This window comes from Corvus cornix, chromosome 14 (assembly GCF_000738735.6).
Source record: "Corvus cornix cornix isolate S_Up_H32 chromosome 14, ASM73873v5, whole genome shotgun sequence".
NCBI classification, from domain to species: domain Eukaryota; kingdom Metazoa; phylum Chordata; class Aves; order Passeriformes; family Corvidae; genus Corvus; species Corvus cornix.
The window spans coordinates 10,408,391-10,426,081 of record NC_046344.1 but is presented as its reverse complement, the minus strand read 5'-3'; the positions used below and the strand labels follow the sequence as shown (position 1 = coordinate 10,426,081).

Below are 17,691 nucleotides of genomic sequence, written 5' to 3'. Positions count from 1 at the left end.
AGTGAAAAAGTGGGAAAGCCACAGTAGTATTACAGTATCAGTGCATTGCTTTATTTATTTTTTTACAGGTGTCAAAACAAGATTAATGTTTTAATTCTACATAACTGCCAGCTTCACACAAGTAGTATGTGAACACGGTACCTGACTTTTGTTTTATTCTATTTAGCCAAAAGCCTGAACATTAAAAAATAAGCATTCAGTATCTTTAATAACTAAGAGGCCCTTTGGGATTGTAATTTCAAAGCTCTGCAAAATCAGTATAGTGTACAAGAGGGAAAGGCAGTTTGATTTTGTTTATTGTAGTTCCAAAGTTAAACAAATTAGCATTGTCTTTTCATTACACGTAATTCTTGGTTAAGATAATCCAGCAATTTGAGGTTAGTTGATAACTTTTCTGAAAGCAGCATGCTCCGTGTAAACCATGAGCACTGTCTGTGCTCAAACAAACAACTTTTTGGTGAAGCTTTTAAGTAACAAAGGCTTTAAACCTTCCAGGAGCTAAAGACTCAAACACAAATGACTTTATTTCATGCAGGCATAATTCTATAAGAGCTTTATCTAAATATCTTCCCATGAAGAACAGCTTTCATGAATTACTTTGTTTACTGCTCATCCTTTAGCTCTTCCTGGTTTGGTTACCTAGTGCCTGTCTTCCCATGTTCTTCACTGCCATCTTCTGAAATTCTGCTCTGTCCTGTTGAGGGAACAGAGCACATGTGGCTGTAAGCATAACCTGGGACACAGGGATCTCTTACAAAAGCAGGGAGCTGCCAGCTGGAAGCCTGAGGGTTGAAGATGGTTCTTCCAGCTGTGCTTAAGCTGGCATTAAGAGGCATTAGAATTATAGTAACTCCAAGGATTTAACTTAAGGACATTCTTCCTGAAGCTTGGAAGCAGCTCAGTTGTGGAGTTCAGCCGGCTTCCAAACATGGAGCAAAGTGACCTGGGGTATGGCCCTTCCATGTGACACTGCCAGAGGCTTGGTGGATAATCAGGATCACCCTGGACTCACTGCAGGAACTGAGAGCTGAGAAGAGCCAGCACCAGCCATGAGAGGCAGGTTGGCCTGTGCTACCCCACGGGCTGAAGCTCAGTACTTACTCTTGGGAACATCTGCAGTGCCAAACAACCTTGAAGTTACTCTGCTGCTGGTTTTTTGTCCCCCTAACTTGCAGTGGATGTAGCCATATAAATTAGCAGTCTGGAGGGAGATCCCAGCAATCACGAGAGCCTGTGGACAAACAAGAGTTCAGCAGGGACAAATCCACGGCTACGCATTGACTGTGTGGGATATACACGTGTGGGTAAACACTATCCAGATAAACATGTGCGGTAAGAGCACAATAATAAATGGCCTTCAAAGACCTCCAATCACATCAAACACAATACTTCCTTTCCACAAAATACCTCTTTTTATCAAAACACCGATACCAGTTTTGTCACTCTGTCTCTTGAAAGACTTCATTACTTTCCTTAAAGCACTTACTCAAAAAAAGGACCTACTCCCCCAGTGCCAGAAACATTTCACTTCTTTTAAGCCCCATTCATATTTAAAAGTTTTACATCCAGATACATGGCACACCTGCCAGCCTGTTTAGCTAACAAACAACTTGTACAAATAAGCTCTACACTTTACAGATTTATAAAGAGCATCCATAGACAGGATTCCTTATCTAGCATTGATGTGCAGTGAAAATAGTCAGCTGTTTGTGGTGTGTCAGGCTTAGCTGCAGGTGGACTAATGCAGTAACTGATAAAAATGTTTCTCTTAGCCTTCAGAACCAGTTTCCCAGAAGTGATCTTACTTCATTTGTCTAACTTGCCTTTTACAAGCACCTGGGCAACCTGCCCCCTGTGCCAGTTAGAGTTCTGTCTCCAAGCAGCTTTTGGCTCAGCAAACAATCTGCTTTTCAAAAATAAAGGTGGAGCTATGAACAAAGTGCTGGTTTAATTTTAACTTTTGCTTGTTTAGGGGCACCAGAAAGCAGTTAATGATTAGCAATTGATTCATGCCCATAGCTGAATTTCTTGTTTAATTGAATAATAATATGCAATCTTGGCTGTTACTGGTTATGTAGCTGCACATGTTGGAGGTGCTTTTTATCTCTTCAAATTGAATTAAGAAATGGTACTGAGCATGGCTGGGAAATTGACAGAATGAATAGTGCAGCAATTATCCAAGCACTTAATGTTTACAGGGGAAAATGTGAAAATTTCATAGACAAAAATATCTTCATGTAATGAATATATGGGGTAAATTTCCTCTTATAGTTAGAAAAAAGTGTTGGGGGTTTTTTTAAGTAGATGACTTGTAAGTAGAGTAATTATAAAATACTTACTTATAGCTCAATTTATCAAGTTGTTAAGAACTAATGATGCTGTTTCTTTCAAAAGGGAATGGTACCAGAGATCTAAAATCCTTACTTTTAAGAGTAAGTACATTTAAGTTCCCAGGAGACCTAAAATCCTGAAAACCAACAACACTGGTTCATTCTTTGTCCACTCCTATTAGTTTCATTTGACTGAAATAAATTGGGGAAGAGTAAGTTGCTACAGTTAAAAAAGAAGCCCATAATTTTGCCCACTACTTGGGGTCCTCTAGATGAAGGAGCTGACATCTGATAACCCAGTAGAAGTGCAGCTAAAAATTACCAATCCATTCCAGAGTGCAGGCCTTGACGGCAGGAAAGTCCTCAGGATTCTTTGAAGCTGCTGGTGGAATTTTTGTACTGTTGGAAGATTTGGTTCAAAACTAACATCTGGGTTCTTCCTCTACCAAGATTGTCTTCAGTACCCCCTGACTCACCAGCCATTTCAGCTTCAAGGAGAACAAGGTGCTAAAGAAAAACGTTGTCCAAATCACTGGGCAGATGATAAGACCGAGCCAAAAGATTCGGGCTTCAGTTTCAGTTGAGGCAGCTATTGTAGGCACCTGGAAGAAAAAATTGAGACTATTGGTCACAAAGTCAAAACCCACAATAAATGACAAATGAACAGAGGAGGAAGATTTCACTTATGATATGCATAGAAGAAGATTAACTGAGAAGTAGCTCATGCACAGTCTCCTTCCTGATGCCCTACTGTACACAACAGCATTTTCATCCATAGGATTTATCAGTTGGTTCTAGTTCAGACCAGAATTCTCATAAAAGTGCACATTTCTGTACATTTTCCTAAAAAGATGCAGTATCTTAGCTTAATTTAAATCTTGCATGAAGCTTATTTTCCTACTGTATAAACTAATACTTGGGTTTTGCTTCTGAACTCTGCTGACATTCCATGAATGAAGAACTGTGGCTTTGAAAATGCCTCTTGTATCATGCTAGTGTTGGGGACACTGTACCTGCAAGAGGCAGCCTGCATGCCCTGCTTACAGATTTCTTCAGGTCAGCACAACTCACATGTCTCTATGTACACTGTGGGGCTCATCACTCATCACTTAAAAAAGAACAAAAAAAATCCCTGAAACAAGAGGATTGTTCACAAGGTTCTGATCTTTCCAAAATTCAAAATCTCACTCCAACCTTCAGACTTCTCCACAACTTCTAGAGCCAACTTCTGAAACAGAAGCATCACAGCTGGAAAAGAAAACCTTCTGGACTCTTCCACTCTGAAAACTGAAAAGGTTTTTAGTTGATTTTCAGTGTATTGAATTTTCCATGTATTCTTTTGTGCAGAGTTTCCTCTATTCTGTCTTCAGGCCTCCCTTACACGTACAGGAAGCACATTAATTTGTGTTCCCTGCTCGGGACACCCTGGAGCCGCAGCCGAGGCTGCAGAGGGCGCTGCAGAGGGCACTGCAGCCCCGCACACCGAGACAGCCCGCCCGGGCTGGGGACACGGCGGGAGGGCTCCAAAGAAAGTCCCGGTGAGCAGCGCCTGGATGCTGCTCTGCCGGGCTCAGTGGGACTGCAGAGAGAATGTCAACAAGTGAGAGCAAAACCCTGAGCCTTGACTCTGGCAGTGATGCCAAATACCATTCTGTAGGGCTTTTTTTTTTTCCCCTCAGTGTGTTTGAGGGGCACTGGCAGTATCAGAATGCTCTGTGATCCAGGTTCTCTTTCCCACCATATTCCACGAATGTGAATAAAATATTAACTTCAAAATACTAAATCTGAACTGTTCAGCATTGGTTTCCACATAGATCTTTCCTGAAGAGGATTCTGTGTTGGGATTATCTATGGGAAGATGTGTTTATTACAAGATATTCTCACTAGAAAATAAAGCAGAACTGCCAGAAACATTTCCTACCTATAGCACCACGGTAATATTTATTCTGCTGATCCATATGGCGACAATGTTGTGAGACCTGTTTTGCCCTGAATGCTTCCAGGATGTGACAAACCAGTGCTTGTACCTGAATACTGACATTGTTTTCTATGGAAGCTGGATAAAAAGTAACTGTTACAAAGGTGCTCTATTTGTTACTCTATTTGACTTGGTATCAGCTTTACAAATGTCCTATGGATTCTGTTTGCCCTGTGCCTACTTCTATTAATATATTTACCCTTTTTGCTTCAAACATCCAGTGACTTTTTCCATCTTCATCAATCTGGTTCCACCAACGCAAACCAACCAAGAGTCTTCCTGTCACATTCTAGTGATGAAACCATTATTTGCATGAATCAGTAGCACAAGTCACTTGTCAGTATAACAGTTAAAATAGAAAAAATTAAAAAGACAAGCATGTTCAAAAATCATCTTTATCAAATACTAAAATTACTTCTAAAACCTGTGCCAGCTTGGGTACAACAGCCATTAACGATGGGTGAAGTTACAAATTTAGAGGCCTGTTCTCTTTCAATATGATCATTAGCACAATAGCACTTATTTAGATAAGATATTATAGGTTATATTTTTTCAAGTCCATTAATTGGACAAACACCCAATAAACAAATTTCCTCAGTAAAAGAGGAATACTGAGAACAAAAACACACTGAAAAATGGAAGATTAATGACAAGCAAATAAGCTGTGTGGGATCAAGGAAACAAACCAAGAAAATATTTCTGCACCTGGATCAACACCAGAAGCTGGTGAATACTGGAGGTGCATCAGTGTTTCACTTCTACAAAACAAAAGCCTTGTTCCACATGTGGAGTCCCTGTATCCTGGGCTGGCCTGACCCACCTGTCTGCATGGGATTAGGGCACCAGAGCTGGGCTTTCAGGAGTCTTCTGTAGCCCCTGCACAGGGTTGCAGATCTGGATGTCCTTGGGCATCCATTACTGAAAACCAGTATTACTTTAATTTTTTTATTAATTTTTTTATGGGGGAAAGCATACAAACAAATCTATATATGGTAAAGCAATTTTCTCACCATATTAGTAGACCTTAGTAGTCAGCCATAGAAAACATGGTGCTAAATAACTAAAATATGTGAACATCTTCATTAAAAAGGGCTAGACATTTAATAAATCAACAGATTGCAGTATTTTTGTCACATCTGACATTATACAAATTGACAACATTGACTGAAAAAAAAAATCACTTTTTTTGTTTTAATTAATGACAAACAAAATACTTTCCAAGGTAATTACTATTCAGGGTCATCTTACCTTGACAGACCAGAAGTCAAAGGATAGAAGGAGGAGAATTGTGACAAAACAGGCAACAAAGCTGTTGCTGAACCAGTCACAGAACAAGTAGGTAACAATAGCACTCACTCGGAAAAACAGGTGGAAAAAGGTGGCCAGTGGGTGCCTAGAAAAGAGAAAACACAGAGAATATATGAGGTTATGGGACGGGAAGGAATGTTACAGTACTTGGTGACAGTGTAGCACAACACAGCTATTTCAAGTTTATAATGGTATTTTGGTTTGAAGCTGCTATTATTTCAATAATATATATATTATTGAAATATATAATATTGGTGTATATCTTCATTATCAAAGCAATGGTAATATCAAAAGCCAAACTTTAGTCTAAAGCTAAAAGACAAATGTGGTGTTCCTGTCAAAACTTTCTCAAAGACAGAACAAAATATGGAGCCTTTCACCAGATTCTGTGGTACTGTGTGAAGGAATTTAGTGGTTGCATGCAACACAGTACCATAAAATCCTCACTGTTTCATGAAATGAATCAACACTGCAAAGCCCAAAAGAATTGAAAAAGCTCTTACGCCTTTCAGAACAGTTTGGAAAACAAAATATGAACTGTAAAACTAAGAAAAAAAAAATTGTAGCTGTTTGCTATAAGACAAAATGAACTTTCCTATTTAATGTCTAAACCCAAACACTTCCTTTTAGACAGGCAGAATGATTTGGGAATCTAATAGTTCTTCTGAATTATTGCTTATTAACTTCACTAGTATTTACGCTTTTCCTATATTGAACAAAATTTTGTCTGTAACAAAAGAAAGAGAAATTACAGCGAAATAATTATGTGACATGGAATATTGGCCTGCATAGTAGGATGGGCGGGCTGGAGAATCCTGTAATGAGCACAGTACAATTTTCAGGGTAATATGTCAAGTAAAAATCTTACTCTGTACAGTTGTTTGTGTTAATTAGTTGAAAGTGAGAATGACCTACAGGCTCTTGCAGTTAAGTAACTTCTTCCTTGAAGCTTAGTGAATAAAGTATCTGAATAAGATATTTAAGTCAACAATTGTCTCATTAAGCTCCTACCTCTCTGTGAACAATTAACAGTAGTATGGCCAATTAACAAAAGCATGGCCTAGGGTGTAATCAACTATTTAACTATTAAATGTTATTCTATTACTGTGTTTAATAAAATGAGACATATATCGAGAATTGCCTTATTAAAAACTTAAATTATAGTTATAGAAGTATAATAACTATTATAACTTAAATATCCTTTTTGTTATATTACTCTATAGCTGTTTAACTGTTCTGGTGTTTATCTTTCTCTAATGGCAATACTGCACTTGTAATACACACATGACTGGAGAGGCCAGAATGATGCACAGCTGTAGTTTATATTTACTCCTGGTCATGCCCATGAGAACTTCGAACTTTCCAAAAACTTCTTCTGACTTAGAACTGAACATGCGACATTTTAAGCAACAGGGGCTTTTCCACAGGTGGGTGGAGGGGATGTTGTGAACTGGCTAAAACAGACAGTGCCTTGCTGTTTCAAGCCTTGATCTTGGTCAAGAAGATGTAAGAATCCATTATGTAAGTGGTACCCTTGTGTCATGAGCAGCTTTCATAGAACACAACCCCAAAGCACACCAGGGTTGCCTGAGCTTGTCTAATGGATCAGTGCTTCAAACGTGGCAGTAACTTTGGAGAAGTCATGTTTCATTTTGGAAGGCAGATTCAGCAGTATTACTGGATTACAACAGCATTACTGTTTGGATGCTGAATTTGTTCCAATATCAAACACTGAAGGGTATTTACTAAAAAAAAAAAAAAAAAGAGCAAGAAGTTCTCATTTATTACAGTGCCAAGCACTTACTGAGTCTATGGAAAGGATAAAGGAAACTGCAACTCTGCACTGGCTCAGCTTGCTATACATTTGCTCCTGAAAGCACAGCAACACACTTGCTTGGACTTCTACTTTTCCTGTTGCATCTAAACATCCATTAATGTAGAACTGGAGCCTTAAGACTCAATGATTGCCATTTACCTTGTTACAATAACCTCTGTTCAGTTTGTGAGCATGATGCCTGTTAGGATAGGAATGAGCTGTAATCAGTTTAGTTGCATTCCATGTTAAAGAATCAAATTTGGGTCACACCTAAGCTATGCCAGTGAACTACAGGAGAATCATTCCAGGTACCTGCTCGGAAGTGCCACAGGAGCACTATACATGCTGGGTTTTGGGGGGTTTTTTGGGTTTTTTTCTGTCTGATATTTTAAAACATATTGAGGCAAATTTTGAATAAATGGGCTCTCTTCTCTGGCTTGATCGTTGTGTTTCCTGGCTGATTTGTAAAAGAAGCAATCATATGCTCCCAACTTCCAAATCCGAAGTTCTGGTACTGCAATGAATTTAAGTTATCCTTTTCCAATTTCTTAGGAAAGTAGCCACTAACCTTTTGCTTTTAAGGAGCTTTTTTGCACACACCTCAGAGAATCACAAAAGCACAATTTGTCATAGCCTATGCAAATTCTAAACAAGTTCAAGATACATGAAATTGGGATAAAGTTAAAGACAAATGATGATTAGAGGGCATCTTGTTATGCTGTCTAATAAGATAAGAAAATTTTGCAGCACCTAGGTGTGTTCCAGGCTCATTAGCACAAGATTCTTCAGAAATATAAAAACAAACATGTGTGACCAATGTAAGTAGTTTCATTTCTGCATTCTATAGCAGATGAATTTTCAATACAACATCATCTTTTAATATTGTCTTGAGGGCAAGAAAGAGCTGTCTCTAATTAAACCAATGTCTACACAAAGTGGATCACAGAATAGTACGGTTTGCTGATACTTCACCTGTGCTGTATTACTGAGTAGCATGAACCAGGAGCAATCTCTAGGATCTCTAGAGTAAAGTGCCTGGTGCTGTGGCCCTCCTACAAACATTTCAGAGTGGTTTCACTTCATGCTTCGTCTAGTCTGGTCCCTCAGACATAATCTGTGGCTCATGTGATCAAGGTACTTCTAAGCTGTATTTCCCAGCTTAGTTGAATCGTTTAGGCTATGTTCTCCAAGACTGCACCAAAATATAAACCTTCATTTTAAATGTGTGCTGCTGCTAAGGTGGAAAACCAAGGCAATTCTGGGAAGGTTAATCTTATGTCAGGGCTGGCTCAAGTAGTTACAAAGTCCAAAGCAGTGCAATGGCAGAAATGCTTTGCTAGACACTAGTAAAAGAGAGTAGTTGTATTGTTAAGGTACACAATTGCTTGTTATCTCAGATAATGTGTCAGGTTTAACATCTATTATATTTCTTTGTTTACACCTACAAGAAGCATTATCATTGTAAAGAACCAGACCATACTGGGGCAAGGTAGAAGAAAGCAATCTAAATCACAGCTGATTATATACATTATTGATCAGTGCATGCCTAATTCCTTTTGACATAAAACTCTTCCTTTCACAGTCTTTGACTGGAGATTCATCAAAAGCCAGTGATTGAACAGCTCTGTCACCTGGGACCTCTGTGTGGCCAGAGCTGCAGAGTGACACCTCTGACGAGGAACCCAAGGGTAAACTGCTTAGCCTGACAAATGGGATGGGTTACCGGCTTGGGTTTTCTTGGGTAACATCTACAAGCATAAGACATTTTATATTTCACACAACATCACATCCCGTGGTAGGAAATCATGACAGTTTTATTGCAGCCAGGCGTGCACTGCAATGTCTGAGCACTGCTGCACAGTGGGCTTTGCTGGAGATGAGAGCCCTCTCTACTGCTCCATCTCTAACTAAAGCACTGTTTGCTGGGGGTTTGGGATGTTGAGTGTGTCAGGTTTTCATTTCCAGTGACCGGCTGATGCCGGGCAGTGAGGCCGGGCCTCGCCTGCTCCAGCCCGGGCATCTCCCAGACGGGGGCTCCCCAACCTCCCTGGGCAGCTTGTTCCAGCGCTTGACCACCATCCCTGTAAAAATCGGAATGAAGCGTTTAAATGGAGTTTTCTGTACACCGGAACAGCCAGGGCCGCCCGGGCCCGAGCGCCGCGATGCTGCAGCCTGCGCGCCGTTACCTGATCCGCGCTTTCCGCAGCGCCAGCTCCTCCTCGCTCCCGAAATCCAGGACACATCCTCGGTGTCGTCCACCAGCGCCTGCGGCGGGAGCCCGTCAGCGTGCAGGGCCCGGGGGAGCCGAGCCGAGCCGAGCCGCGCCCCGCCCGCAGCGCCCGCCGCCCCTACCTGCTTCATCCCGGCCCGTGGCTCCAGGACCCCCGGCTGGCCCCGGGAAAAGGGGCCGGGCTCCGGCCCGGCCCTGCAGGGCTGGAGCGGCGCTGCCGCTCGCCACAGGCCGCGGCGGCTGCGCCTCACCGGGCACCGCCCGGGAGACCCCGGGGATACCCGCTCCTCCCTCCGGCCTGGGGTGATTGTGGCCGCCTCCCGCCGCGGGCCGGGGCCAGAGTGGCCGAGCGGGCGTTGGCAGTGCCCCGGGCGGCAGCGTGAGGGGCCGCAGCCGCCCCCGGCCCTCAGCGCGGTCAGCTGTCCGCCCCGAGGGCTCGCCACATGCACCGGCCCCGTCACGGTCGCTGGGGTCTCATGCTGAATACAAGCCCTGAAAGGAAGAAGGAGTGGAGGGAAAGGTGAATGTGTATGTACCAACATGAGAGCACACCTGCGTGTCGCGTTTGGCGCACACCCACCGCCCGGCCAGTGCTGTCCCCGCTCCCAGCGGCCCAGTGCCTGTGGGGGGGGACAGCTGTGGGGGGACAGCTCTGAGGGCAGGCGGTAGCACCACAGCACTGTGGATGTGCCACTGGTGCAGTGGAGGTAACTCGGCCCCTTAGAGCAGCTGAGGTCACTCGGCTTGTTCAGCCTGGAGGAGACTGAGGGAACACCTCCGTGTGCTCTTCGATATCCTCACAAGGGGAAGTGGAGGGGCAGACACTGATCTCTTCTCTGTAGTGATCAGTGACAGGACCCAAGGGAACGGCCTGAAGTTGTGTCAGGGGAGATTTAGGTTGAATATTCGGAAAAGGTTGTTCCTCCAGAGGATGGTCAGACGCTGAACAGGCTTCCCAGGGAAGTCGTCACAGCACCAAGTCTGACAGAGCTCTTGAGCTCTGTGTTTGGACAACACTCTCAAGGTGTGACTCTTGGGCTGTCCTGTGCAGGGCCAAAAGTTGGACTCAATGATCCTTATGGGTCCCTTCTAACTCAGGATATTCTATGATTCCATGATAAAAATTTTTCATGCCTTAATTAAAAATGCAGGTGGATTATGCAGCAGAGTTAAGGAAGTGAAGCAAGACAACCAAACTTCAGGACAGGGGTAAGGGTTTCACAATAATGGGGGGAAATAGTCTGGACAGTTTAGTATGAAATCACAGAGGGTCAAGGAACATCTGATTAATCACAGCCATGTGTAGATCTGACTAGCTACTAACATTAAATAAGCCTGCAAAATAATAACTCCCTAGTCTTTTCTAAAACATTTAACTAAACCAGATTGTATCTGTTGAGTAAGTACAGAAGCTACTGAGGTGAACTTTTCAAAAATATCAACTGGAAAGCAGCTTTGTGCAAGACTTAAAAAAGTCTTGCACAAAGCAATCCCTAATAGGTAAGAAAAACTGGTAAGCTGTTCCTAGTAGGATTATAATTGTAAGGGAGGAAAGGTGTACTAATGATGTTAATATTTTGATTGTCATATTTTGGCCTTGGTAGTGTTACAACAACTTGTGCAATGTGCTAGTAAGTGCAGTAGACTGCCACTAAAAAGCTGTAATTTGATGGGATGGCACACAATAGCCTACAATATTAAAATACTGAAGTGGGGTTTCAGTCTCCAAGGAGATACAAACTCTTTGAGAGCTGTCATGAGATACATTAAATAATTATGTACATACCTGAAGCTAACCTCAATTTCATTTCCTGTATCAACACACACTTCTGCTTACAAGCCATATAGTAACAGTAACTCAAACACAGCCAGCTTCTGACTTGGAAGCAGCTCCTGGAACTCACTGACAGAAGCCTTCAGCAGTGCAGGGAGCTCTTGCATCTTCCTGGCTGCCAGCTCATTCACCTCAGCTCCTGCAGCAGCTCCTCTTGCACCTCTCAGGGCAGTTCTGCCAGCAAATCTGATAGTTTGAATTTAGTAATTCTGTAATGGTGCTGTATTGTCCAAGCCATTGCATTTTCATTCTAAGGCAGCAGAAAATAAGTACGCTATGTCCCTTATCAGATAAAACAGCACCTCGATGGGAGAGGTGACAATTAGCCTGTATCTGATTTACTACTCTGGTGCTGCTAACTGATTCCCTGAGTGATGAAATAACTGAAAAAGAAGCAGAATCTGTGTTTTGTGTTTTGATTTTAAAACAGATAAATGTTTCTTTAGTTTTCCCTCCTTCTAGTGCTTATCTCCACTGGCTCACTGTAGGGATTATCTGTTTTCCTAACAAAGTCTGTTAGATAATCCCACAGCAGACTGTCACTGTACCGTGCAAATGGTTTTGGTAAATTGTCCAAAAAGCTATATGAAATTATGCTGTGTGATTATTCAAGGTATTTTATGGCTCATCATTTTCTTTTACAGCAAGTTAAGAGCTCAAAAGAATCCTTGGTCCCTAGAGGAGTCAAACCAATAATTTCTTCATTTGGGGTTTACTAGAAAAGAATTCTTCCTTGTTTTTAAATAAATGCATCCAAGTGAAACCTCATTAGAAGCTTCCAGTGTTTTCGAGGATTTCACAGAACAAAATGTCCTATTTTCAACACTTTTTCTGAGTTCTAACTTAACTGCAAATTATTTGAACACTGGAAATATTAGCAACACCCTAAAGGTGATGTAAGTCCTCAAATAGTGCTTCAACAGCCCCAGATGAAAAGACAGTTACACTGAATTTATGAATTGTGGTTTGGTTTTCGGGTTTTTACACAGGAAAACTTTGACCATTTGTCGCCACGACCGCCACTGACCACTGCCCAGGCTAGCTCCTGCGGTGTGCGACAGGAGTGGGGAGCAGCTGGAGGCTCTCGGCTTTAAAGCTGCTCCTCAGGAGCTCAGCTCTGCCCAGGGGAGCTGAACCTCCAGGTACAGTGGCTGTCAGCAGTCCCGACGAAAGAGAGGATAAAAAGTAGCAAGGAGGCTTGCCACAGGAGATAATCCAAGGTTATTGGAGGCAACTCCCAGGAGACAGGCCTCGAGCAGCCCCAGGGAACCTCTTAGAAAGGGAGGTGTTACAATGGGGATGGCTTAACTGGGGACCAATAGAAATCTCTAAGGGAGGGATATGGACGAGGATAGACATTTCCTTGGGCCAATAGCCTCAAGGGGAGGAGGGAAAGGGATCACATGCCCCAATGGGGCATCGAGGTTTAGGGGATTTCCAAAGGGGGCGGTATCTAGAGGGGTAGGGTCTCGGGGGATTGATGGGGACCACATAAGGGTAAATTGGGAGGTTTCAGATTATGGACACTGGACCTTCGGGAACAACAGGAGGGGTTTGGGTGATTGATAGGGAAAGAGCTAGAACAAGGGGAGGAGAACAACCATGTAGGGAGCACCGGGGGAGCGGCTTGGGTCTGGGGGAAACCAACTGGGAATAGGAGTGGGGAAGGTAGGGATGAACCATTGGGGTACAGAAAACTTATATAAAAATACAATAAAGGTATCGCATCACCACAACCATTTATGAAATATGTTAAGATTCTTAACATATTAATTATTTTAATTAATATTTATTAATTACATAATTGCTGACCGAAGTATATAGCATAAAGTAGTTAAAAAATATATCGCTGCTGTGTCCTCGCCGTTACCTTACAGGGAATAGTGGAAATAGTGGCATTTCTATTGTAAAGCACTATCAGAGGCTTGATATGAATAACTGAAAAATCTCTCCCATTTTTGGTTTCAACAATAAGTAGAACCTCCTCTAAGACTGATATTGTGTTTTATCCACGTGATTACCAAGAAGGCAGCTGATTTCTCTTTCTCTTTGGAACACTCCCCAGAATCTTGCAGAGGCTTATCAGAGACTTCCCCTGTAAACTGCCCAAGGATGTTGTGAATAACTTGACTGGTTTTGCTCTGGTTTAGGCATCTCAGTGGTGTTTACAGTTGAGTACTCTATTCCTCTGAATATTGGAAAATATTGTTAATCCAGTAAGAGTTGCCTCACTATCACTCATCACAGGTATACTTAAAAGGCTTGTTGGTGCTTTGGTAAAATTTTTATATTTGGTTGTGCTAGGGCAAATCAGAGAAGGTACTAAAGAGATAAATTTCTAATAGCATCACTTTCTGATTCATTTGTCAAAGACGATTTCCTGCTTTGGCCCAGAACCAATTCCTGTGGATTTTTTTGGCTGTACATATGTGAATTGTTATGATTGGCAGCTCAGTATTAACAGGGGAGAAGCCACAGGATTTACTTGAGGGATCAGGACAGTTTCTCTTAGCTGGATGATTTATAACAATACACTCTCAGTAGAGATCAAGTTCTGCCATCAGTAAGAAATGGGTAAAAGAAAGATATGTCAAAGCTGAGGAAGTTTGGGCCATGAATATAAATGGGGATTTTAAAAAAAAAAGCTTGTATTGATCCTTCATTTAGTTATGGCTAAAGAGGTGAAAAATAATTTTTGAGTATGTGAAGAAAGGAGTATAAATTCCCATTTTTGCACAGTAACTGGTTGTGATTCTAAGAGGTGCAGTAGCAACTGTATTCCTTTCAGTTAGGGAAAAATCAGGGAAACATTATATATTTTATTAAATACCGTATTTGGTCCTCTGTATTCCCTGTGTGGCTTTAAGGCTTTATTTAACTCATGCTGTAGGAATCTCTACTGCAGTTACCAGGGAAACTAAAGGCTTTGAAATTATTAATGAGTTTACTTCAGTATCATTTTCCTGTTTAGACTGTGCAGTGGTCACTCAGAAACATCCAAAACGAGGGCAGACCAAGGCAAAGTCATCAGCTCTCTTCCAGCCTGGGGTGCATTCTCAGCATTTGGGTGCACATTTCTCAGTGTATTTAGCATTATACATCTCTTGATATGTTCAAAGCTTTAGTCACTCTCAGCTGCAGTTCTTGGTATTTGTTACTTTCGCAAATCATCTCTTATTTCCCAGATTGGGAACTCCAAAAATAAGGAACTTGAGCTGTCAAAAGTTTGGTTTAAGCAACTTCATAGATCCACTGCAGTAAGCAGAGCTTACCTCTGTGCCTTGGGATTGATTTCCCAGAGTGGCAGTGATTTCATCAGAAGAGGTGCTTGGAGTTCCTTCCCTCCTTTGCTACATGAATTTAACATGCCTGTACACTCTCACACAAGTATCTAATACCTCTCCTGCCTTAAGCCTCTATAGTCTTACTGAGAAAAAAAAATATAATAATAATCTTAACCTATTAAATAAAAGACCCTAACAGTTATCAAACAGTTGAGAAGCTTAGTACGATAGGAGGTTGATATGAAAAATTGAGCACTGTTTCTTCTACTGGTTTATCTGCAGAAATAAAACTTGAATTGTCTTATGAAAGCTGAATTTGCTTATTCATTAGATTTTTTACATGTTTCCTTTTTCTTTTGTTCCCCCTGGCTGCTTGTAGTACCTACATAGCCTCATTCAGCTCCCTGAAATGCTTGCCGAACAATTCTTCAACCACTTTCACTGGCAATTTCTACTTCATCTTTTGTTGTGGATGCTGTGGCTAAGCAGCTTTTGCCATTCTTGCTTGCACTTGTTTTTCTTATTTATACTAAACTGGTGTCAGGGAGGTGGTAAAGGCAATTACTTTATCAGAAAAAAACCAAAGAGAATATAGACAAAACACAAAGTAAGAAAGGATTCTTAATCTGGTGATGCAATGAAATGAAAAACCTGCACCTTCCATTCTTAATTGTTTTGACCTAGGAATTTTTTTGAAGCAGCCTGTGGTCCCTACTTCTACAGCACTATTGTTCAATAGTGTCTTTCCTAATATATTAATACTTTCTTTTCTAGTTCAGCAAATAGCTTCAGCTTCCTGGTATTCCTTGTACTGAGTCACGGAGAACTTGAAGGAATATCTGAGGAAATACACAAAATCTGTACTATTTCTGTAGGTTTGAGTGGTACAAAGAGGAGGAGGTGCTCAGAATTGTTCTTTAGGTCCCTAGATCCCCCAAATAACCTGCGGGGATATTAAGTGCCTTGGATGGGGTCTGACACATTGACTGCTTATTCTTTACAAGATGCACCAGGTGCTACTGGACATAACTCACTCTCTATGGAGTGCACAGCTCTGAACATCTCCTAGAGTCAGGGGCCCAAACTTTTAGCAAAACTGAAAGCAACGTTCATGTCTGTGGCCTGTGAGCCCCTTTTACAGCCAAGACCATGATTTAAGATACCACAATTTCATCTATGGTCTGAAGGGTGACAAGCCTCAATCTCCCTGTGAGCCCCTTTTACAACCAAGACCATGATTTAAGAGACCACAATTTCATCTATGGTCTGAAGGGTGACAAGCCTCAATCTCCCAGCTTAGAAGAGGAGGAAGCTCCAGGCTGTCCTGGTTGTCTCCACAGCTATTCCCATGAAAGCCGTTCTGCCTGACTTCCCAGCTGGAGGGTGTTTCTCCAATGTCTGGGCCTGAACTCATGAGCCACACATCTTTAAAATCTCTAAATAATCACCAATTACAAATACTGAAATAAAGCTTGGAAGAAGGGCAAGAAGCCAAACCTGTTGGTTTTTCAGAGAATGCACTGACTGTCTGGCTCTCATCCTTCATGTAGGGCAGAGCAGCTTCAGCAGAAGGGTGTGAGCTCCCCTTCTCCACGGCAGAGCAGCCCAGTGACCACACTGCAGAACTGTGGTAAAATGGACCTGAAGCGCCTGAAAAAAAAGGTGGTGTGGCCTTGTCTATGATACCACAATCACTGTGTGCAGTTAAAATGACAGCACAGCTACTGGAATGGGGGTCATGGTAAATGCTCCTTCATTCAATTAACTAATGGCTGTGTCTGGTGTGGATTGTGATAGCTTTTGTGTCTGGTGTGTGTTTCAGTTGACAAAGATCAGAAATGCTCTAGGGAAGCCCCTAAAATATGTGGTTTCTTCAACTGCCAGTTTATTATTTTTGCCCAGTTTTTTTGCTTCAATCTGAAACTTGACATAGGCTGTGGTTTTTTGCACGCATACTTTTCCTTGTTAGCTGGGGTTTGCATTTGTATGCTTTTCCCATTCTTCCTCTATTTTATTTCAGTGTAAGGGAAATTACAGGGCATTTGTGTAACATGCTGCAGTATACCAGTGTACTGGATTAGTTCTATGAATTCCAATGGTGGTGAAAGGAAAGATATTAATTTCTTTTATTTTCTTCTTTTTTTTTTTTTTCCTTTTAATTGCTCTTAGATACAGATAAATGAGAAGTCCTTCTGTTGACAAGATGAATACTGTTGTGCACTGCGTATCCCAAACTACTGCTGAGGGATCTGTGCACTTTTGGTGTTCACAGACTACTTGAAAACTAAGGGAAGGCATAAGAGGTTTTCTTAGTGTCTTCTCCTCCATCTATAGACCAGGCAGCTGCCAGCTGCAGGTGGAAATGCTTGCTCAGAGCTCCAGGACGTAAGTGTGACTGGCTGTGAGGGGATATACTAATGGGAGAATGGTAGACTTCATGTGGAGAAAGAGCTCCTCTCCATAGGATAGTTCCCTCCAGAAGCAGACAAGCAAGTGAGCAAACAGCTTGTGATACATTATCATGATTGCCACTTAAACATGAGAAAAGCAGATTTTCTTCAAGTGTTTCACACCTTAAGCAATTTCCACCTGCAAATGTGCCCAGACAGTGTTTGCCATGAGCAGGAGATTATATGCTTTTCAACCCAAACACAGGATTGTTTCCTCTGCTATGTCTAGACTGGAGACAGATCAAAAGCAAGATGGACTTTGAATGGGTGTTAAGATATAAAAATTTCAAGTTAGTTCCTGTTTTACTCTTCCCACGTGTTCTAACTATTCCTGAAGAGTTTTCCAACAAGATCTGCAAGATCATAACTTGGGAGGAAGCCTAGTTTCTATGGAGCTGTCTCTGGCTTTTGCTGGGCTATAGGCAAACATACCAAGCAATAACATGCTAAAAGTACTCTGC

At 41.9% G+C, this 17,691-nt stretch overlaps 1 protein-coding gene across 1 annotated transcript; it reads right to left on the bottom strand.

Moving 5' to 3' along the window:
* Positions 1–29: 29 nt before the first annotated feature.
* Positions 30–11,603, bottom strand: TVP23A (trans-golgi network vesicle protein 23 homolog A). The gene is made up of 8 exons (XM_039560537.1): positions 11,500–11,603; positions 9,785–10,128; positions 9,619–9,697; positions 5,557–5,701; positions 4,508–4,597; positions 2,807–2,932; positions 1,102–1,231; positions 30–694 (listed from the first exon to the last, which is right to left on the bottom strand). The coding sequence occupies exons 1-8, from the start codon at positions 11,601–11,603 to the stop codon at positions 636–638; spliced, it is 1,077 nt and encodes a 358-aa protein (XP_039416471.1). The 3' UTR covers positions 30–635.
* Positions 11,604–17,691: the final 6,088 nt, after the last annotated feature.

What these genes read in the sequence shown, in the direction of transcription:
- TVP23A (XM_039560537.1), bottom strand. Translation starts at nt 11,603, where the DNA reads ATGCAAGAGCTCCCTGCACTGCTGAAGGCTTCTGTCAGTGAGTTCCAG. An exon ending in TTACTGTTACTATATGGCTT is followed by an intron (nt 10,129 to 11,499) that starts GTAAGCAGAAGT and finishes ATGAGACCCCAG; the next exon opens with CGACCGTGACGGGGCCGGTG. An exon ending in GGATGTTTGAAGCAAAAAGG is followed by an intron (nt 2,933 to 4,507) that starts GTAAATATATTA and finishes TTTTTCTTCCAG; the next exon opens with GTGCCTACAATAGCTGCCTC.